Source organism: Sturnus vulgaris, chromosome 12 (genome assembly GCF_052056855.1).
Source record: "Sturnus vulgaris isolate bStuVul1 chromosome 12, bStuVul1.hap1, whole genome shotgun sequence".
Lineage (NCBI taxonomy): Eukaryota > Metazoa > Chordata > Aves > Passeriformes > Sturnidae > Sturnus > Sturnus vulgaris.
The window spans coordinates 7,337,933-7,360,603 of NC_142254.1; the positions used below are offsets into that span (position 1 = coordinate 7,337,933).

At 40.0% G+C, this 22,671-nt stretch overlaps 1 protein-coding gene across 3 annotated transcripts; it reads left to right on the forward strand.

The window, feature by feature from the left end:
- Nucleotides 1-8: 8 nt before the first annotated feature.
- Nucleotides 9-21,128, forward strand: LOC106856702 (uncharacterized protein F13E9.13, mitochondrial-like). Of its 3 annotated transcripts, XM_014882242.2 has the most exons (7): nt 9-60; nt 286-361; nt 1,495-1,577; nt 8,259-8,439; nt 13,278-13,428; nt 15,201-15,328; nt 20,193-21,128. In XM_014882242.2, exons 2-7 carry the CDS (start codon nt 289-291, stop codon nt 20,381-20,383), a joined length of 807 nt encoding a protein of 268 aa, XP_014737728.1. In that variant the 5' UTR covers nt 9-60; nt 286-288; the 3' UTR covers nt 20,384-21,128. The 3 variants fall into 3 exon arrangements, 2 of the variants coding, with proteins under 2 accessions (XP_014737728.1, XP_088027980.1); XR_015806202.1 differs by lacking the exons at nt 9-60; nt 286-361 and adding an exon at nt 18,492-18,604 and having other exon boundaries at nt 387-1,577; nt 20,193-20,217; XM_088171854.1 differs by lacking the exons at nt 9-60; nt 286-361; nt 1,495-1,577 and adding an exon at nt 4,723-6,194.
- The last annotated feature ends 1,543 nt before the right edge of the window (nt 21,129-22,671 follow it).

A 22,671-nucleotide genomic window follows, 5' to 3' on the forward strand; every position in this document is an offset into this window, starting at 1 on the left:
CTGGAGGGGCGGGGCCAGGGCGGGGCCCGGACGCGGAAGCGGCGGGAGCGGCTGTGGCACGTGAGTCCGCGCCGGGGTGAGCCGAGCCGAACCGAACCGAACCAAACCAAACCAAACCAAACCAAACCAAACCGACCCGAGCTGAGGGGCTGAGGATCCTGTCCCGGACTCGGCCCTGGCCCTGGCCCCCGGCCCGGTCTCTGTCCCGGTCCGCGGAGGGAGGCGGGGCCGCCACCATGGCGTGCCCGGCCCGGCTCCCCTCACGCCCTCCTTCCCTCCCCGCAGGCCATGCAGCGGCCCGGGCTGTTCGGGCGGCTCAGGGCGGCAGTCGTCGGGATGGTGCATGTGGGAGCGCTGCCAGGTAAGCTGCGGGCGGGAGGCACGGCCGGCAGGACCTGACCCGACCAGGACCAGGACCGGGTCTGTGTCGCCGGCGTCACCCCCTAGCCCAGCTGCGGTTCCCCTGGAAGACTGTCCCTTCACCGTAACCACGGGACCCTCGTGAAGCGCCGTAAGTTTGGGCGCTCCCATTTTATAGTGGAAAAGGCGGGAAACAGTTCCACAGAGGACCTGGGCTGAGAAAACAAGGATTGGGGTTTGGTGAGCTCTTGCTTCGAGAAGCAAGGGTTAGCGAGTTGCACAAATGGCGTTGGGTAGGATGGAGGCTGGACAGAGTTCTCTCATGGCCTGAGAGGCACTGGGAAGCTCAGACAGCAGGCAAGAGCTGTTCCAGCCTGGCCTCCTCGTCCCTCTTTCCAGGGACTCAGGGTGGGTGGAGCTGATTTGCTGAGCCCACCTTCCCCTTGACAGGCTGATGCCCAGAGCTCAGGATCCTCACGTTTTCCCAGAAGCAGCCCCCAGGTGGTAAGGCCAGCTCAGCCTGTGCTGTGAAATCAGGCCAGCTTACAGAGCTGACACAGGGCTCAGCACAGTCCCCATTTCGGACTCCCACTGCCTGACCTTAGGAGCCTAAATATCAGCAGAGTCTTTGGTCTTAAGGGAAATTCATTGAACTCCAGCAAAATCTCTATGTGTGTATTTCTGCCATGGAGATCAGATACATCAATCTTGCAGATTAAGGATAGCATTTACTGGTTTTAAACTCACTGGTTTTAGTATAGGTGTTCTATGCTGTCCTAGAGGTCAGTCTTTCCCCTAGGTTGTATTGTCTGGAGTATCACTAATGCAGGATAAATTAGAAGTTCGTGAATAGCAAGCTAAGAGCAGACCTAGTACAACAGGGGGTTGTAGCAGACATTCCTCAAGTTTGTGAATTAGATTTAGGAGCTGAATGGTTACAGCAGCTCTGCCAAGTTCAGATAAGGAAAGAAACATCACTAAGGCATGTCACAAGAAGATAGGGCAGCCTTTGAACAAGTTGGCCCTTTATGTCCCTGTTTCAATATGCAATCCCCATGGACGTCCTACCCAAATCTATTACTGTCCATGGTTTGGTTTGTGCATGCCCTGGGGTAAACAGCATTATTCTTGCAGGGACACCAAGAAGTTCTCTTCCATTGACCCAGATCATTGATCAAGCTTGTCAAGAGGCAGAAGCTTACAAGGATGCTGGAGTTGTAAGTTTTGGTTTCTTTCTTTCCTTGATGGCCATTACACAAAACCATTTCTGCATAGCCAGTATTTTAAATTGAGTCTATAGTACACCAAAGGCATCTTGAAGCTCATCGATTAGGGAGATGCTTAAATCCATGTCTTTTATTTCAACATAGGAAGTAGGCCTTCTAGGTTACAAAAAACTCTAATTATCACCTGCACCCAAAACAACTGGGTTTAGAAAAAGCTTAGATTCAAATTGTACAATTCAAATTGTTTGAGTTGGATGAATCAAGTCAAGGAGTTAAAAAAAGTGGCCTGAAATATGGGCTGTTGCTGGCATTCAAGGTCTCTGGCTGTAGAATGCTTCATCAATCCAGTCTGACAAGCAACTGTATTTTTAGCTTTGTACAAGACTCTGGTTTCCTGAGGTCGTGGAGGAATGCCATGTGCACAGCTGATACACTGCATACCTCAGGAACCTGGAGGGTGCAGGATCACCCCACAGCTGTGTTTGTAACAAAACAGCACAGATAATTCAGGATCTAAAAAGAAAAGGCTCAGGCCCTATTCTGCCCTCTCTAAGCCTCTCTCCAGGCCCCTGGCAGCAAACATGCCTGCTTTGCACGTCCAGAAGAGCAGGCCCAAAAGGCCAGTCTCAGCCAGAGGCAAGAAGAGACTGCTGTCAGAATTGCTGTTGGACCTAAAATGGTGTAGTAATCTTCATAGGTCAGTAGATTTTAACAGGGTGTATGTCCTTTTGAAAGGTCAGATATGTTTTAAACATTTCATTACACCTTGTCTTGGGGTGTTGATGTGCTTTTTCTTTGACCTGCCCACAGCATTATGAACATTTTCTGATGTTGTACTAATGTCCAAGGTTTGAAAATGTCTTCAATGAACAAGCTATCACTGCTCCAAGCTGCTGTTTTCAGAAAAAACTTTATTAACAAGCTGATTGAAACATTTTTAATCTATAAATTAGAATGATACTATACAGACAGAACAAAATTGAATACAAGAGCTTAGTTTAAAGAATAGAAGACCAAGGTCAAAATGCAAGACAAGTCACACAAGGTAGGTTTTGGGCAAAGCACTGGTAAGGCTAAATTAGGAAAGAATGCTGAGAATAGAATCATTGAAAGGATAAAACAGCACTGGGGTAAAATGATGCTAGCCTGGTGGACTTCAGTACCTGTGAACCAGATGAACAAACGTGTGAGATGTCCACCCAGTTAGAATAGTCCCTGACTGCAAGCTGAAGAGAACAAGGACGTTTTCTTCCTTTTCATTTTTCCTGAAACAATAGGTGTGCAATAACTCTGTATTCTGCCTTCATATTTTGTTGTTGCAGTATCTATCACCATGAGGTAGAACATGATTTGATCTACATCAGAAGAGTGACAAATGCTAATCTCTGCCTTCCTGTGCCAGAGGAAGTGCTTGCACAAGTAATCTGTAACTCATAAAGCCATTGCTCCACATTCCAGTGCCTGTTTGCCCATTTCCTTACATAATAATTACACATTGAAACCTTCAACAGCAGGGGGAAGACACCAAATATTCCTGAAGGTGAAGGAAGGTACAGAAGCAGTTACTTCCACTGCTGGCATGCACAAAGCTGGAGCAGTTTTGAGATAAGCTTTAAAATCAGTACTAACACAAAGTTGCAATTTGTCTTTTAGACTTTGTCTTTTCAACAGTTACACTGATTTCTGCAGTTCCAGCTCTAACAGGTTTACCTTTTCTGAAAGTGCATTGAAGTCTCTGAACTTGATTATATCTTTAAACAGACCTGTAAGGGAGACACATGAGGTGAATGCAGTCATTTGTCTACACATTTGGACAAATTCAGGGCTTAGAGTTATAATAACCCATTTTCCTATAGAAGTCACAGGAACATCAATATACTTCCACACCAGTCTTCATTCTGAAGTCCTGTACAGTGTTAGAGAATAGAACAGAACAGTGTTAGAGGAATATAACAAACAAATCCTTTATTAAGGAGATAAGTCTCAGAGATAATCAGGAGAGCCTCCATAAATATCAATAGGGTTGCTTGTCAATTCTTTAGTTTTTTTGTGCTACTTTAAGAGAAATGCAAGTTTTCATGATAAATGCTTCAGAAGCTTCCCAGCTTTTACACAGAGATCACCACTGCCAAACTATTCTGGAATGGGATATATTTCTTCAAAGGAACTATTAAGCTGTCTGTTTTTCTTGTAGAAGAAGGGCTAGAAAAAGTTTTTTTTCCATGGTTGTATGTACTGATAGTGTTCCCAAATGCTGCCCACAGTAGCACTTAAGAAGATATGTAACCATTTGCTGCTATTTAGATGTTTACATATTGTCTCAAATTGTTCAAATTGGTGGTAACATTTAAAAATAAGGTATATGGTCTTGCTCACTCCATCTGTGTTGCACTTGGAAGTAAATCCTGCTATATTCAGACTAAGGTGACTTGTCTGGCACATTCTCAGCTTCACATAATAAATATGAAAGATTTGTGATATTAGAGCATAGTAATGAAAACAAGTGAGTGCTCAGTTAGGAAGCCATCTGTGCTCAAAATGTATATGCTTTGTATTTGTGTGTTGCTAAACAGTGAAACTCCCTAGACAAGATTTTATAAGCAGCAGGCTATGAGGCATTATAATCCCTCCTATTTGTACAATTTGAGACAAAATATATATATTCAGGTTAACTTTTATTCATTCCATTCAGCCTGGCTGACATTTGTTTTGTAGCTATGAAATAGAGCACAGGTTCCCACTTGACTGTTAGTTACTGTTCCTAACTGTAGCTATGGAGTAGCTGATGTTAAAAGCAGTTACTAGTGTATATTTTATATTGTTGTTTTTAAAAAATAAAAGAGTGGTAAGCCTATTGCTCTTATAACTGCAGTGATAACTGGAATTCACAACACTTAGAATTTAATAACAGTGGAGACAGAATAAAGTAGTATTTCTGCATAGAAACATGTAGGTAGCTTTCACTTTGATTATAGAGGTTAACATTTCAAATCTCAGCTGTATTACAGGAAAATAAAACATCAGACAGACTGCCCACAGCTACCTCCTATGGCAAGTGCAGGAGAACATGAGATAGCAGCTTGCTTCTGTTAAGGCAGTGATCTCCTGCTCTGGAGGTGAGTTTTTAAAGAAATTACTGAAAGCTGTGCTTAAAAACAGCAATGAAGTGCTCTGCAAAGGGAGATTTCTTTTATAAGGAGTAGGTGAGGGGTGTGGGGGTAATTGCTGTAATTGTTTTAGTCCCCACCTAAGCCTGTATAATAATAGGGATGTTACAAACCCTCTTCCCTTTCTAGAGGAAGGAGTAGAGGTGATGAGTTTGGAGAGGTTTATACTGTATGTGTTTGCAGGTAAAGCCTTTCTCTGGGGAGAAGCATTGGGGTTAAAGTTGCCCTGGGAAAAAGATATGTTAGGTACATACTGAGTTAAAACCTGTGCAATTGTTACATCAGTTGTGGTTTGTAGTGTTGTTACTGTTTTGAGGCTTTTCTGCTGTAATGTGTGCAGCTCAAGTGTTTTAAGAGGTTATTTCTGTAAGCGGAGTGCAGCTAAGGAAATTATTTTTCATTTAGTTGGAGAGCTATTTAAATGACCTGTTTTTCAGCAGCTAACTGTGATACAAAGGGCACTTCACATGTGTAGCACTTCAGAAGTCATTCAAAGTAAAAAGAAGATATATTGTTTGAAAATTACTTATAATAAGGCTATTGCATATAAGCAACACTTAAGTTATCTTAATATTCAATGGAAAAGGAGCACAGAAGGTACTTGCAAGAGTTTTATCTCATACTATCTACATAAATCCTGCTTTGGAGGATATAATGCAGAAGATGTTTCCATAGGCTTCTAAACCATAAGCTTAAGTTCCAAGAACTTTATTTTAGCATAACTGTTTTCTTTCCCCCATTTTAATTAGCTGTCTGATAGTACTGAAGTTTGTTTCATATACATATCAATTCAGTAAACACAAATCTGTGGTGTTATGTTTTTATATAAAATATGATAGAAAGCTTTGACTTAATGCATCTGTAATTCAGCTTTCTGTATTGCAGAACATATGTTGTTCTCTTTTTAATTAAACAAAGCATAATATGCAAAAGAACAGTCGGATGGTACCAAAAGAATAACATATTATTAAAGTTCTACCAAAAATATTCACTGTAACTGTGAACCTTGAGGCCATAGGAAGAGGCAGTTTGAAAAGCAAATATAGTAAATTTAAAGTAGGAGAGAAAACTTGCAATCCTCCCATATGCCTGCATTATGAGTTAGAATTCAATGAGACACTTTTCATGTGTAGTACTATGGCTGGGGGTTTTTATAATTTATTAAATGAATTAATTCATTAATGTAGCTAATGGAATAATTTGCTTTATGGAAATACAGAACTGTCAGAGTAGTACAAGTTGTGAAAAGCTCTGTTTCACTGTGAATTTCTGTGGAATTCTGCCAGACCATTCTCTTGCTTCTTTTGGCTATTAGCATGGCTCTTTAGGCTGAGCATTTTGAAGCCCTGTTCTCAGTTGCCTTTCTTCATTTTGAGATTGATTCTTGACTGCCTGGAAGCCTGGGGATTCAGTTTTGCATTCTTGGTTCCTGGCCCTTATGGTAAGCTTGGAGTTTCCCTGATACCCAGATTTGGCTGAAGCCTGCCAAGTAGAGCTAATGGCTTCCAGGCTTTTTGGCCTGGAGGAATTGCCTGATTTTGGTGATTCATTGCATTTTATTGAATTTGTTTTGTTAAATTATTATAGTTTTCCCTTAGTCCTTTTGCTACGTGCAGCTGCTGACTACTGCTTTGCATTCTTGCTTAGACTGACTTAATATATTTAAGTGTAGAGAGAGCAAAAGGCTGCAAGGTTTCTCTCTCTGTTGGTACCACAAAACATTCAGTAGCTGTGCCTCAGATACAAGACCATTTGATCAGTTCAGGTTTGTTGGAACAGTCCTAACCTCATTCCAGAAAAAATGACTAGAAATGATGATTTTTTTTTTTTTTGTGGTTTTCTTAGGACAGGTTATCATCTTTGTTCATATGGCTACCTCCCATCACAGGTACAGAAGTGTGGATGTTACATATTGAATTGAACACACAAAAAAAGTCAAGTGCAGATGTTTTGCTTGGTTGCCATACCTGGTGTTCCTTTGCCTCGTTCAGGTTTTCCTGGGCTGGAATTATGTAATTGAATATGTTGGTGAATGGCACCACATAGTGCAAAGGTCTGATGTGGAGTGTCCTCACATCAGGTCACCTTTTCCATTAACAGGTTATGTCCCTTTACTTTTTTGGTAGCTTGTGTTTGTGTATTTAAATACTCAGCTGTGAGTAATTTAGGAAAGGCACTGTGCCCTGGTGCATTGAATGTTTGCAGGTTGTGTGCTTGGACCTACCATGTTGCTCCCCTGGATTATTTCCCTCTCACTTTCCCCCACCCTCTGTGTTGGGTGTTCATTTATGATGCCTGTGCCTTAGCCTGTAATTCAGCCATTAAATGCTGACTGTTTTATATACTGTCTTATCTTTTACTGCCAGAAGAGCTTCCACACTAGAGCAAAGATTAGAGAAATGTTACATATAAATGATTTTTTAAAAGAAAACTTTTTTTATTTCCCCTTCCTGATTCTTTATAATATTAATAACCAAGTTGCTATGTTTAATCTCTAATTGTACTTTTTCCCAAAAAATGTTCCTTCAATTCTTGTTCAGTTACAATATCTGTGAAAGGTAAAGCTCTCATTTTAAAGATTAAGATGTGTGATAAAACTCCAGAGAGAGCAGAATTTATTTGCCATATATATACAGTTAGTTTGTCTATTAAACTTTTTGCATTTTTAGAATTAAGCTGGTGAGAAATATCTGGTTTTCTTTTCATCTTCTCACTGCTAATGCAAAATACCAGGCACAGAATATGTTTCAAGGCTCTACTTTTACTTTCGTTGTTAATCCTTGACAAAATTATATATTATCTGCAGTTGTTGCAAACTTTTTGGTATAGCCTGTGTGATGATTGGAAAAGTGCATGGCATCAGGTAATGTACAAATTGTATCAGCAGAGGATTTTATCATCACCATTGTTTGCTAAGAGTATGTCCATGTGGATGGAGGGGTATAATAGATAATAAACAGGAACATCTTCCTTCCAGTAATTCTGAATGCAGAATGGGAGAAATAGCAATAGTTCATATTATGGCATTTGGCACAATAATAGTTCAACAAAAAGTTCCTTTATTTATCCAAAGTAACACTTATTTTCTGACATTAATTGAATTGAAAATTGCCCTGATTATCTCAGAGTCCTCTGGTATCCAAACATATTCAATATCCTGTATTCCCCTTGGATAATTGAAGTTTGACTTTACATTATTTTTAATGAGGTATAAGATTTAACTCATTTGCCTATAGTTCACATTTTAGGATGGATCAAAGGAACCCAAATTGATGAATGTATAATTAAAATCACATTTATTTCTCTTCATGATTTCACTGCAAATACCATGCTGTTGATGAAAGCACTTTTATAAGTGCTTGTGTGCATCAACACAACTTGCTGTAGAAAATCCTTCCTTTGAAGGAAAACCTTTACACTCGTGTATCTTAATGCACAATAGATGAGGGTAAGCTAGCCGTGTTTGCACAGTGCAATGATGTTTTTTTGGTAATCCTTTCCCCAGGATGGTTTGATGGTGGAGAACATGCACGACGTGCCATACACGGTGTGCCCGGGCCCCGAGGTCACAGCTGCCATGGCAGTGCTGGCTGCTGCCCTGAGACAGAGCTGTCCCCGTGTCCCACTGGGTGTCCAGGTGCTGTGTGCTGCCAACCAGCAGGCAATGGCCATTGCTCTGGCTGCAGGTAAAGGGAAGGGCTCCTCAGGTGTTCCTGCTGTTCTGTGGCATTCACTCCCCACAAACTGCACCTTGTGCTGCCATGGGTACCCTGGAAGGCTCACTGTACCCTGAACTACACCTTGTGCTGCCATGGGTACCCTGGAAGGCTCACTGTACCCTAAAGTGCACCTTGTGCTGCCATGGGTACCCTGGAAGGCTCACTGTACCCTAAAGTGCACCTTGTGCTGCCATGGGTACCAGGGAAAGCTCACTGTACCCTAAATTACACCTTGTGCTGCCGTGGGTACCCTGGAAGGCTCACTGTGCCCTGAAAAAGCAGCAGTTAGATTCTGAGAATGCCTGCTTGATTGGAATGGATGGTGCCTGTGCACTGCTTCAGTTGGAGACTGCTAAAGGCTGCCACCACAGATTTCTAGGTGAAACTTGTCTAAATGTAATGATTAGTTTAAATCTGCTCGTGTCTAAAAGCCAACTTTGGTGTAACTCTTCTTTACCTCAGTTATATGTGAGGATCAATTTAACCCATGGTGGGGAAGCACCCCGTTTCAGCATCTAATTATATGTTGCTGCTGCTATTACCCATTAAAACTAAGTTTTGTCTTTTTTTAATGAATGATTAGAATGAAGCTTTTTATATAATGACAAAAATTGAGTGTACAGATAGCCGAAGTACTTAAAATTAAATTGCATTTGGGGAAATTAAATATAAATTAATCTATCTTTATTGCATGAATCCTAGACTTGCTAAACTCCCTACTCCTACTGTGTGCTGAAGCAATTTTAGTTTTTCATATGTAACCCTCCATGATGTAAAGATGAAGGTTAGTTTAATATGGAAAGCCTGTACTTTCCAAATTTGTAAATTGAGGGTTAATGCATGTTTTTGCCCAAATTGACAGTCTTTATGGTAAGGCTGCACGTTTTTGCATGTACAAATTTGATAGAGCCAGGCAGAAGATGCTGGTGTTTACTGGAAGCCATAATTCAGGTAAAATCATGTAGGTTAACCTATCTGCAGTGGTGGGTTTTATTACTCTGAATGCATTCTAAAAGCTTTAAATTGTTGTTAATAGATGTATTTCCAACTGAGATTTGTCTTGTGAGCTTTAAAATCAGATGTTGCTATTTTCAAAATATCTAGCCACCTGGCAAATTGAAAAAACCTAATTTTTAGTGCTGTATCAGAACCTATACGAAAACCTCAGATAAAAATGATAACAGAATCCAGCTTTAGTTTTCAGAGGCTGATGCATATGGGCCACTTGAGGTACAATGGTATTTGGAAAAATAGCATATACCCTATTTTTAAAAGCAATCCTTCGAGGAGCAGAAATCATCACTAAATAAAGGATATAGCCTGGGAACAATGTATTTCTTTTCTTTGCAATTATTAATGAAGGGGAGAATTCCTGGAGGGCTTGGATTTTGCTCAGCTCTACTACTGTTCTGCACTATTTCCTCTGTAACTGGAGAACACCAACCAGGAAGGGCCTGTGTTTAATGCATTTCATTGCACTTCTCTAAAAATGATTGTCTCAAGTTCACTGAACAGGAAAGCTAAAAGAAAATTACTTTAAGCAAAACCATAGTAAAGTGGGTACTACTTTGTAGGTAGCAAATCTTTGAATAGTTTTTCTGTAGCAACTTAGTACTGACTTTAATGTCAATACAGTTTTAACAGGTGGCTATTAACAAAGCAAGTCCTATATGCTTTCACTACAAAAATAACTTGCTGAAGGTGTTCTAGCTAAAAACCATATGTAGCATCCTCTGCCTACTCTACAGTAATTTCATTTCCCCTGGAAATGCCTGTCTTTGGTAGGAATAACTGTTCTTAAGAGAACCGTACAGGGAATTTATCACTGGTCTCTAGGAGAAGGTAATGACTTTATTTTGTAAAGGGTGGGGGGAAATCCACAGGTCTGCAGTCTGACTAGAAGCTCAACTAGCTTGAGCAAGGACTGTAGGGTCATGAGCCTGGGTCACTCATTATGAATCAGGGCTCAATCTTATCTCATAAATTTAGAAAAAAATGGTTCAGTTGGAAGGGACTTTAAACAGTCATCTAGTCCAACTGCATCTCTTCCTGAAGCTGCCCTTTTTTCTTTAAGAATCAAGTTACTGAAGTTCCAGTTCTGAATCAGTCTTCATCAATGATGATGATACAGTTGATAGCTGATAAATGAGGCTTCATGTCAGGAGATATCCCAATCTCTCCATGTCTTTTGTAAACACAGCTTTGCTGTCTGAGCCCATTCCTTTCCCTCCTGTACCAGCAGAGTGGGAATTCACCTACTATCATTCATGATACTGTTTAGGGTAAGAAAGAGTCAGGCAGAGTTGTATGCTGTGGTTTTTGCTGTCCTTTTTACTGCCACCATATTAATGCAGTGGTGAGGGGAGGCAGCTCAGCTGAGAACTGCAGCAGGGAGCACCCACAGGTGCTGTGAATCCTGCTGGGAGTGCTGCTGGAGACCCTGCTCCTGTGCCTTCAGCCCATGCTGAGCACAGGAGGGGCTGCTGTAAGACAGTGTCCTGAGAAGGATTTTTGCAGCACAGACACTGTGCCTCCAGTCAACAGCAATGCTCCTCTAAGAGTTCTGTTTATTAGTTTTCATTGGATAGTCCCTACTCTTTTTCCAGTGAAACTACAAAATGTGTTGTTCCCATAAAGTAAGAAATGGGACTGCCTATTAACTATCCAATGGCTATGACTTTTCAACTTGCCAAATGTGAAAGTAAGCAGTAGTATCATTCTCAGAATTTTATGAGCATAAAAATGAATTCATTAGCAGAATCTGATTATGGCTTCATAAAACAGAAGGGTAATGATATGGTGCCTGCACCTATTACACTTGGTTAAAAATTGTATTTTCATGGCCTCCAAAAACCCAGATTGAGAGTACAGCCTTGTTAAACTAAGTACAATCCAATGTTTAGCAGAAAGACTTATATTACTGCACTAAGGAAACACAAACCAAGCATCAACAAACAATGTGTAAGCAGTGACTTTAATAAATGAAATTACTCAGTGAAGGGCCCTGTCCTGAGTTAAACCTTGATTGCTGTGAAAGTGTCACATGTTTCTAGGTTCACCCATGGTCTTATGATTAGAGAGATATTTATTCTTACATAACTCTGAATGGTGCAGTAAGCTTGGGTGATGTAATGACAAGCTATAGCTTTTGTTCCTAGATGCAGAAATCTCAGTTTAGCTATTTGCACTGTGTTTATCACCCAGTCTCTACAAGCACCTGCAATGGTACTTGTGGCACACTCTTGCCTTTGGATCCTGAGAATACTCCATGCTTTGCACTCGCTAATCTCAAGGCACAGGACAGCTTGCATTTGATTTGGCATCCATCTGTGATGTTTCTTGTTAGCTGGAGTCTGTGTTGCTAAGCAATGCAGGCTCTTCTCTATCAGGCGTAAGCTTCTGTTTCTGCAACTTCAGGGCTTTTGGAATGAAACTGGAATTTTAAAATAAACAGACACCTTGTCATTTGGTAAATAAATTTTCAAGATCATCTATGTTTATAGTTGGAATGTACTAAGGTAATGCCTGTGTCTAATCAGTTCTCTGGTGGGTAGGATTGCATTCTTGATGACTGTTTCCACATGCATTGCTTTCCTTTGTATGATGTCAGCTCTAATTAAATGTGCATCTGACTCCAAAGCTGGAGCAGTAGCAGAGCTTCAGAAGAGCTTGGAAGACACTTCCAAAGCAAACTGGAAGAACAGCAAAACTGCACAAGATGAGTACAGAGCTTTTACACAGACATGTAAAAGAGGCAGGTTTTAAGTGACAGGTTCAAGGCTATGAAAGACAGGAGAGAAGTGGGGAGTGCAATAAGGGAGTCAGAATTAAATCTTGTGCCTCAGAGCTATGGGCTTACTGCTCTGTGGTCCAAGGCTTCAGTCTTACAACAGAGATATTTCAAGGCTGTAGAAGGGGGCCCTGAATGTCAATGATTGGCCCATGTGAAGTAATTACAATTAACAATCTTCCTCTTCACTATCCATCCCACAAAACTTTCCTAGTGACAAAACTTAATGAATATGGTGGAACCTATGTTACTAAGGCATGGCAGAACTGATGGTTGGAGTAGAATGGCAAATGTTTGACTCTTCTTAAGCCTTTGGCACAGCTCTAAAAGCAATTTGTTGATGTGGTGCTGTGTAGGAAACACATGCTATGTTCAGATGGAGTCAGGAGTCGTGTGGGTTGCATATAACATGTTCCAGACTATGTTTTCTTGCCTAATTTCCTAAAGAAAGATGACAGAGCTATTCCTCTGTTTCCATAGCCTTGATGCTTTTGACCTGATGGCCAACTTCAGGTGTATTTAACAGGGGAATAGATGTCAGAAGAGCAGTAATACAATGAACGTTTCTGGAAATAGGGAGGAGATGCAAGTTAATGCCCCTTTTTGGAGAGAAAACACATGATTAGAATACTGGAGGAGTGTTTTGACCCACCTACTTCTGTCTGGCACATCATGGCAGGAGACAGGGCAGGGTGTGCAGCTGCCTTTTCTGAGCCACACAGGAACAAACTGAGGGGCTGAGGGAGAGAAGGGGACCAGGGGCTGGGGGAAAACGGGGGGGTCAGTGGGAGACATGGGAGCTGAAAGCAGTGAGATAGGAGGAAGTCAGAGAGAATAGGAGTGAAAATGAAGAATGGAAGATGTGTGGAAAAGTGATGGCTCGTCCTAGAGCACATGAAACAGTTTGTGTTGGGCTCAAATAGGGAGGGCAGTGAGGTGGATTTTCGTTTGGTTTTAGTGTTTTTCTTTTCCAGTTCTCAGTTTTAGCTAAAATGTTGCTTTTGACTGTTTTCAGGTCTTGATTTTATCCGGGCTGAAGGATTTGTGTTTTCTCATGTGGCTGATGAAGGCATTATAAATGCCTGTGCAGGTGACTTGCTTCGATACAGAAAACACATTGGAGCGGACAACATTCAGATTTTTGCTGATATTAAAAAGAAACATAGGTAAATACCAGCAAAATTTTATTAAAATATGAATGTAATAATGATCTTATATTTTTCTTCATTTTTTTTTTAATGCCAATTTCAGGAAAGCTAATCATATAGGGAGAAGTTTATTACTTAAGCACGAACCTGCAGTGCTATAAGGGGATACATTTAAAAATAAATTTGCAGCTGTAAGTTGCAAGTTGCTTTATCTGTGGAGTTTGTAGTTGTTTAACTTTCAGTTTTTCAGTATGCCAGCTGTAAAAGCCTTGCATCTGGTATTGAGACTCTGTATGCATGTGTATGTTTATTATGTTTAAAGAAGTTTTGTTTCTGAAAGTTAGGTATCCAAGGTTATTTTTTAGTTATGAAGGCAGTTGCCATATAAAAGCATCCAAGTGATAATGTTTTGGCATTTTAAAAAGCTCTTCTCTTTCTTCTTCTTCCTGCCAATAATTCTGATTCCTGCTACTTAAATCAGTGCTGTCTATGTAAGGGTTATGTTCTATGATTATCAAACAGAAGGAACTTATGACAGATAAATCCAGTTTCTTTTCTGCTTATACTTTATCTTACCTGTCACATGGTACTTTCAGCTATTTAGATGTCACTCTTTGGATTTGTTGTTTTTTTTTTTCCCCAGAAAAACTGCTCAAGTGCTATGTATTATACATGCTAAATAACCTAATTAAAATGTTTTTGTGTAGTATGTGAGCAATCATGAGAATAATCAAGTTTGGAAGATCTTAAATATGTAATAAGCAGGTAATTTCAAAAGAGAAAGGAAACAATGCAGTGGTGGTCAGATGAAGCTGTTCAGGTCCATTCAGAGCAGTTTCTTTCTGATGATTTTTTAATGTATATATAAATTCAAATACATTGCATTAGACTTTCTGTAAATGAAATTGCATCATGTCATTTTTATTCTTAGTCTTGACAATTAATGAATTGGTATTTGGATTATACTTCCCATTTTTCAAACAGTTGGCCTTTAAGAAAGGCAGAGAAGTGTTTGTTTCAGGCAGAAACATAAGCTCAGAAGGAAATGCTGAAGGACTTGTTGGTTGAGCTTTTTAATGTAGAAAAATGCAGCTGCCACTGAGAGCAGCTATGCTCCTGTTCTTTAAATGAGGAGAAACTGTTCTTGTGCCATCACCACTCAGCAGTGCAACATGTTTGCCATAGCTGTTTTCTATTCAAATACAGAAACACCAGTGTTGGATATTCAACCAGCAATGGCTGGAATTCTTTCCAAGTTTGGGACCACATAAATTAATAGCTGCTATTGAGATAGGTTTCAGACAAAGTGTATCACCCATACTTCAAAGCCTGCTGTTGAACAGCTGGGATGCAGGTGTAATTGATGTTTGTAATTGCTGTGTAAGATGATTCCTGTGGTTATATCATAGGAATTAACTATACTTCCTGTTAGTTGGACTTGTGGAGGTTGTTGATTCTGTCCTAGGCAACAGGATCTGATTTATGAATGAGGGCACATCCACAACTCCCACTTGAAGTCAGAGAGCTCTGTGTGCTCAACACTTCTGAAATACAGGTGCTTGACATGTAGGCAGCTGTCTCAATTGACACTTGGTGGTTCACACGTAGCACTCGCTGTCTAGAGCCGGAGCAATAACCGATCCGTTCAGGGTTGGTGTTTCACTCGAGCTTGGGCACTGCCAATGTGAGGCTGCTAAAGCAGCTCTGGGGGGGTTGTGCCAGCAGCAGGGTGGGGAAGCAGGACGTGGCTCCCTGTGTGTGTGTGTGACGGGCTGTGTGTGTCCCTGCAGTGCTCACGCCCTGACTGCCGATGTCAGCGTGGCGCAGACCGCGGCCGCTGCCCAGCTGTTCCTGGCCGATGGCGTGGTGCTGACCGGCACGGCCACCGGCCACCCTGCTGACCCCCAGCAGCTGCAAGGTGAGAAACGGGACACCCGGCCGGGCAGCAGGGACAGACAACCAACTCTCACTGGGGGGCTTGACTGGATCAGAATGAACCTATTTGGGCTGGTACTTAGATGGGCTGTGGTATGTTTCTATACATGGCAATTATTCTAAAATGACAATTATTCCAAGCTTTTATAACTCTGAATGATGCTGAGGCTGAAAGAAAATACTGTTTCATTTGTAAAAATCGCTAATATCAGAAATAGTCACTTTATAACCCTAGAAAACTGGCTGTACTGAAACAAGCCATATTAAACTAACTAGCTAACCATAAATCTTTCCTTTGAAGAGTTTGGTGTTTTTATCTTTCACAATTAAAATGGAATTCCTGCAAGAAAAGGGACATTTTGACAAAGCAACATTCCAAACATTAATAGCAGTGAAAGTACTGCTTGGAAGATTTTCAGAAAGAACACAAGGTCATTGGTAGACAGGAAGATATTAACATCAAAATAATTTTTAAATAGTGTGGACTTTTTGTCAAGGGAGACTCATTTGACCTATGAGTTCTGACCTTTGCAAAAGTGCTATGATTCTTGATATTTTCATATTGGCATAAGTTTGGGCTGTGTTCATGAAATGGTATTGCTCCCATGCTAGAATTAAAGTTCTATCATGGGGACATTTAATTTTCATCACTAATTTTAATTTAGATCAATGGCTTGAATGTGAATGTCTCACTACATAAAACAGAATGTGTGGTTTTTTAGATTTTACTTTACCTGACACGCTGTAACTTGGTATGTTTTGAAGTTCTAGTGCACTGTATTGTATTCAACTTAAGTTAGCAGATCAGCATGAAAAACATACTTTACTTGCCAGAGAGAACCTGAACCTCAACAGGCTGTATTTGTATCTTTTGTGTTGTATTTGTGTATCTTTTGAAACAGCATAAAGTCATTCAGAGTTTTCAGGGCTTTAGGTATATCACCCATGCTTAAGAGCATTTAAAATCCATGTTGAACTTGTCAAAATGGTTATTTTATACATATTAAATTTTTTGCTAAAACAGATTACAAACTGCTATATCTCAGTCACCAATCTTAAAAGTAAAATTATGTATGAAAACAGCCTCTTGAATTAGCTGGGTCTTTTGGTACAGTAAATTAGAAATTATACATGAAACAGGTGATATTGGAAGCTGTGTCTGCTTTAGAGATTGCAAAGTTTTGTTAATCTAGAGATCCATCCCTGTTTGTACTTAATGTCTCCACTGTTATTAATGCAGATTAAATAACTTTAAAAAAATATTTGATATGTCTTTGGGCAAAATCCTAGGTTAAATCTTGCTTTCATGTATGCACAAGCAACCTGTAGGCCCAGAGGCTTTCTTGTCACAGGACCCCAACCAGACAGAACCATATCTTCTGCTTTTCTTTCATGTGAACAAACTTGTCAGTCTGTCTCTTTCTCTTTCTGGGTCCAAAGAACAAAATGAATCAGAGTTGGCAGCTGTAATGAAGTACACATTAATTCTGTGTTTGGATTTGTGTTATGAAAGCAAGAGCGTGCTGATCATGGGTTTATTGTACTTAGATCACAGCATTTTGGATGTTAGCAGGCCCTCTCATGAGAAAGATGTCTTAAAACAGTTAAGAGAAGAACTTAAAAATCAATATTCCACAGTATAAAAAATGACAAATTAGGCATATCTATGTCAGGAGATTCTTAAAAGAGATCAGATCTATACTCTACAAAGTTGGTGTTGATGTGAGTGATATTTTGCATTTCAGGAATTTATGCAGCCCTGGCAGTGCCATATTACGGTGATACAATTGGGCACCTTTCATCACACTGCAAAGCAGCTCTTGAAAGCAAAGCTGAGAGACAGATGAGATTTTTGTCATGTCTCTTTTTCAGCTTTGTTGTGCAGTAATATAGAGGTGGTTTTGCCTTTGTGTCTTTGTGTACAATTGATTGATTTGTGATGGGCTGTGGGAAGTGTTTCCCTGTCAAGGCAGAGATCTGTGTTCAGTCAGGTTTTGTTTGCAGTTTGTGTCGCTGCCTTCTCTAGGCTGGCAGGCTCTGCTCCAGGGCTGCCTGGGCACTCCAGGGCACCAGAGGTCTATGGAGTACGAGGTCTGAAAAATCAGGCTTTGTGTTGTTAAAGAGCAAGAATTATAGCTGAGCGTTTTGAATTGCAGTTCATTAATAAACCATCTCTTCATCTAAGAGGTTATAGAAGTTCTAGTTTGCTGCATTGTGGAATGTTCTTTGGTTGGATGTGTGAACCCATCAAGTTTTTTCTTTGGCTATAACTGCTGAAATACTTGCTTTGCATTCAGCTTGTATTTTGAGTGACCAAATCTTTGCATAATGACTGCTCAGTTACCTCTTTGAACAAAACAAAGTTTCTCAGTTGAGTAACCTGTGGAAGACAGGTACATAATGAAATCCAACAGCTGGCTGTGACTGTCACCTCCTTAATTACTGCTCATAAAAGGGACCTCAAGACTGACTCACCCTCTCATCTTTTGATGGCCAAAATAGAGGCTGCTGCCTATGTGATACCCTCAGAGATAGGAGATGTGAGTGATCAGTACTTTTTCTGTTTAAGCCCTAAATTTAATGACAGAGAAAAAGTCCTTTGAATTAAAAACCTCAAATGTGTTAAGAGTGGAACATTACCATAAACATAGTGTTGTGTACGGTACAGTGATCACTGCAATGAGAAAGCTGTTAAAGAAGAGTAGTGGAGCAAGTTATTGGCACAGTGGTGCTTATTTTTACACCACTCTTTGCCATTGTTTTCAAGCTAGGAGCACTTGGCCTTTATTTCATGAAACTTGTGCATACCATGTTCAAATGCTTTCATTGTGCTTTACAACCAAGCCCGATTTCATTGGGTTTTATTAAAGACCTGTGTGCAGCTGTGCTGCCACAAGAAAGAGCACAGTGCCCTCTAGTTACAGTCCACTGGAACAGAAAAACGTCTGTAAACTTCAGCACCTTGTTACTGTAACATCACAAAATTGTCTCCTTTTTCTCGTTGTGACAAAAAAAAGTCAGAAAAAGAATGCCAGGAAAACTGAGCAATTTGAAACAAAGCTCTGTGTTTAGAGATATTTTGACAGGGACTGAACATTGCCACACAAAGGCACATCTCACTGCTGTTGCTTTGTTTTCTTTTACAGGTTAGAATTTGTATTAGCACAGCCAATAGACAAATCATCTTCTACTAATCAACTTTAGGCCCTGATGTGCTTGGAAAGGACTTAAAAGTAGCATCTGTAGCATACTTAATGAGGTAACACATCTCACTGCACACTGAGCACTCCCTTTGCCATTCTTCACGTTGTCATTCTGAATAAATCTCCAGCCCAGGAGATGTGTGTGCACTGTGTGTGTCACGTGTAGATCACAGCAGCACTTCCCACTTTGGAAGGCTTTGGGTTGTTCAGGAGTTTCAGATCAGTCTCAGGTTTCACTGGGTTTTTCCCTTTTGCCCAGCAGGGCTGAGCTGTTGTCTCAGACCCATATCAACATGGTCTGTTTAATTATTTGGCTCTTCATTTTTCCTGCTGATGTGAAATAATTATGAAACAACTCCCTGCTAATGTGCTTTATGCACTTGTAAGAACAATATTGACTTGGAGCCTGGTTGTTCTGGGGATTCAGTCAAGTGCTGTCACAAATGTGTGGTCAGATGCACCTTAATCGTGCTCTGGTATTGATGTAAAGCAGATAGGATGTTCCTAAGAGCATATAGATATTATCTAAATAAAATTCTGAGGTTTTTTGAACAGGGTATCAGTAATAATGCTATAAGTAACTAGAAATTAATTATTTTGTTGCTGTAAGCAGAACGACTAAGAATATCAAATATGCATAGAAATAACTAAAGTTTTAATCATATATGCATGATCTATCTGATTTGTTTTACAATTTCAGGAAGGGCTGAGTTGAATGGTTTTATTTTTGTGTTAAAATCTTTTTAAGAAGGAGTTATTGTTCCTAGATGGGAAAAATGGTAGAGCATGTGACCTAAAAAGAGATTCAAGAGCATTTTAATTGATCCCCTTTCTTCAGTGAAGTAGGAAGGTGATAAATAATTAGTCTTCCCTGAAGCATAATTAATAAGTTAGGCTTCTGATGAAACTTCATTTAAACAGTGTTTTGAAGCAGAGTTTTATTTGTTGCATGTATGCTTTCCCTAGTTACCTCAAGCTATAACTACCTTACCATCAGCTTATCACTAATTAAGCCAATTTATATGTTTTTAAAGGTCAGAAATAATGGCTCACAACATTCCTCTAAGGGATGAAGCATCCAGTCATATGAGTCACTCTTTGGATGGTCAGTTTGACATAAAATGATTAGAAGAATGCTTAAATAATTCTTGAACTGGGCTTTTTTTCCTCCTCCCAAAGCTAGTACTGTACTTTGAGCCTTTTTTGTCTGTTTCTCCTCATGAAACCAGGTAAAAGGTCTGATTAAGTAACACTGTATACAGGAAAAATAAGAGGCTTTTTTATTCCATTGTCATTCCTCATACTGATAAAAGACCATTTCCCTTTCTGGGTTTTGCTTTCTGGAAAAACTAGCTGAGCTGTCAGTGGTGCCTCTATGATCCCTGCTCTCTTTCTCATAAAAGCAAATATAGGAAGCATTCCAGACAACAGAATATAAAAAGTAAGATTTTTTTTTTTTCTCTTTAGAGCTAAGGTGTTTTTTCTAGAGAACCTGTTTCATTTTGCAGTAGAAGTAATAAATACCACAGTCACCAATTTCTCAATACCTTTATTTTTCTGTTGAAAAACTAGGCAAATTAGAGTCTTTATGGAGAGAGTTTCCAAGACAGGAATTAACCTTGATTTTGGTTTTCTTCTCTTCAGAGGTTAAGCAAGCTGTGAAGATTCCTGTGCTGGTTGGGTCTGGAGTGACTCTGGAGAATGTGAGGAATTACTTGGATGCAGATGCTCTGATAATTGGTTCGTATTTCAAGAAAGAAGGATATTGGGCAAATGCTGTTGATCCTGACCGAGTCAAGAAATTCATGGAACACATAAGTACACTGAGGGAATGAGTTTGTCAGCAAACACTGTTTGTTTGTGTGTGTTTGTAGAAATGCAGTGTGGTACGTCCTACGGAATTAAAGCACTAACACGTGGCCGAATGGCAAATAACACCAAATAAAAATGCACATCATCTCCATAACGAGCTGGGAAGCTTGGTGACATACTTCACAATAACCAGGTGCTCTGATGTTTGCTTCTAGGCAAACATTTCTGTGGTGCTCAAAGCTACCAGCAGTGCAAAACCAGCTCTGAAATCTTGTGTGAGATATTCTCTCCTGTAAGTTAAATGCTTACGGAGTTGAAGAATTTTTAGAAAATGTTCATCACAGGTGAGCTGAGTTCTGTTTTGCCTTAACACTAGGTTGCCCTAAGTTTACAGCTAAAAGTATTGTAAATTGGACAAGTTAATTAGCCTTTCAGTTTCCCATCTGTAAAATGATGATAATAGCACCTACATCACACAGGGGCCGTAAGACATAATGAATGAAAGAATGTACAGCACTTTCATCTCTCCAAATGAAGGGCTCTTTTAAAGTTCAAGATCATTATTTTTTCATTAGAATTGTGCATTTATACAGTTGCTATATTTTTGTAATACCACACAAAAATTTAAGATAATTGGGGTATTGATTTACTTACAATACTTATTAGAAAATAAATGTAAATATTTAATTCCATTTTAAGTAGATTTGGAATGTAGTCAAAATGCTTTTGCAAAACCTGGAAATTTTAATAAAGGTTTATTATTTTTCAGCAAGCACCTGCAGCTTTGTACCTCTCTAGACTAGTAATAGTAATGTAAAAAAACTTTCTTGGAATACACAAGATATAATTACAATAGAAACCTTTCTCCCAAAGCCACAGGTAAACAGATTTTCATTTTTCATGTAAAATGTAGAGGAAAAATATTACAGTCTTACTATGTATGTTGTAAGAGATTCTCTGATTTGATCCTTTAGCTCTAAAGAATCTTAAAAGAACCCAAGGAATACCTGTTATGTCATGGCTGCACAAAATGTAGGCATATGTTTTCATTCCTTGAGACTTGGAGCTCAGTTTGTCCTCTGGGATCTCTCTTTTTCCTGTGTGTACACATCAGGCTTCTGCTGATGACAATGAAAGTTAAATTGTGGATATCAAAGCAAGCGTGGAGTTGGTGGCAGCTGGCAGAGTGCCCATGTTCTCTGAACAGGATACATCCTCCTTCCAAAGACAAAAAGATTTTCAAGATACTTAGTTTTGTTAACATAATGGTGATTCTGGAACATTGCAGTGTGGTTGATTCCAGAATGTCACAGTATGAGATTGTCTTCTCAGGTTTCTTTTTTCTGGACTGGTCTGTTTCCCACATGACTCCCATCAAAAGCAATGAAATCTCTTTGGTGTGTTGACCTGCTAGAAAAGAGGTTCTTTAGGCCCTGTGACAACCATGCCTTCTCTCCCTTTTTCTCCTAAATGCACTGACACAACTTCAATGCACAGAAATCCTTTCAGGTGCCTGGTTGTTGTGGCTGGCACTGCTTTGTCAAAGTTCACATTTACACAGGCACTTTAAATTTGTGTGTGGTGCTGCTTCCCTCAGAACCAGCAGTTGTGTCCCAAACTCATCCCTGTGCCACCAGGAGCACCCGTGTGGCCTTACAGGGGTCAGGAGACTGATTCCAGCTGGATCCTAACTCAGCTTGTACCAGCCACATTCAGGGGGTGGGGAAGGGAGAATTGAGGTCATCTTCCTCAGTCCTTGCATCTGCAGCTCTCACTCCAGGCTGCTGGTAGAGGCAGTGCAGAATTATTTAAGGATTGTGGTGATGCTTAATGAATTTGTATTCCACACAGGCACAGCATCTTTGCCAGGTAAAGCAATGATGTGGTTTAGTCTTGCAATTCTTAGCCTGAGTAGAGAATGTTATTTTATGTCCTCTGTATTATGAAAAACACCATATTAAATTAAAATATGCACTTAGATACTAATAATATCAGTCTGCTTAAATGAGTACATATGTGCATTTAGGACTGTTTTGTGTACATTTCCATACAGCATTGCACAGAAGATGTAGTGAAGGTTGTTCCAGCAGATATGCACTAATACAATTGTTGGAAGTTCTTTTCAGTAAACCTGTGAGCTTGAAAGGCTGACCTGCAAGCAATGAGCACTGGTGCTCTAGTGCCACAAGAGTAAAAAATCTTCAGTCAGCTGAAAACTACAAGATATACTAATAAGGATTGTTCAGTAGTGATAGTTGTTTTCAAAGAAACTGGTGCCTGTTGTCAAAAGTCACATTCACCACTGTGAGTA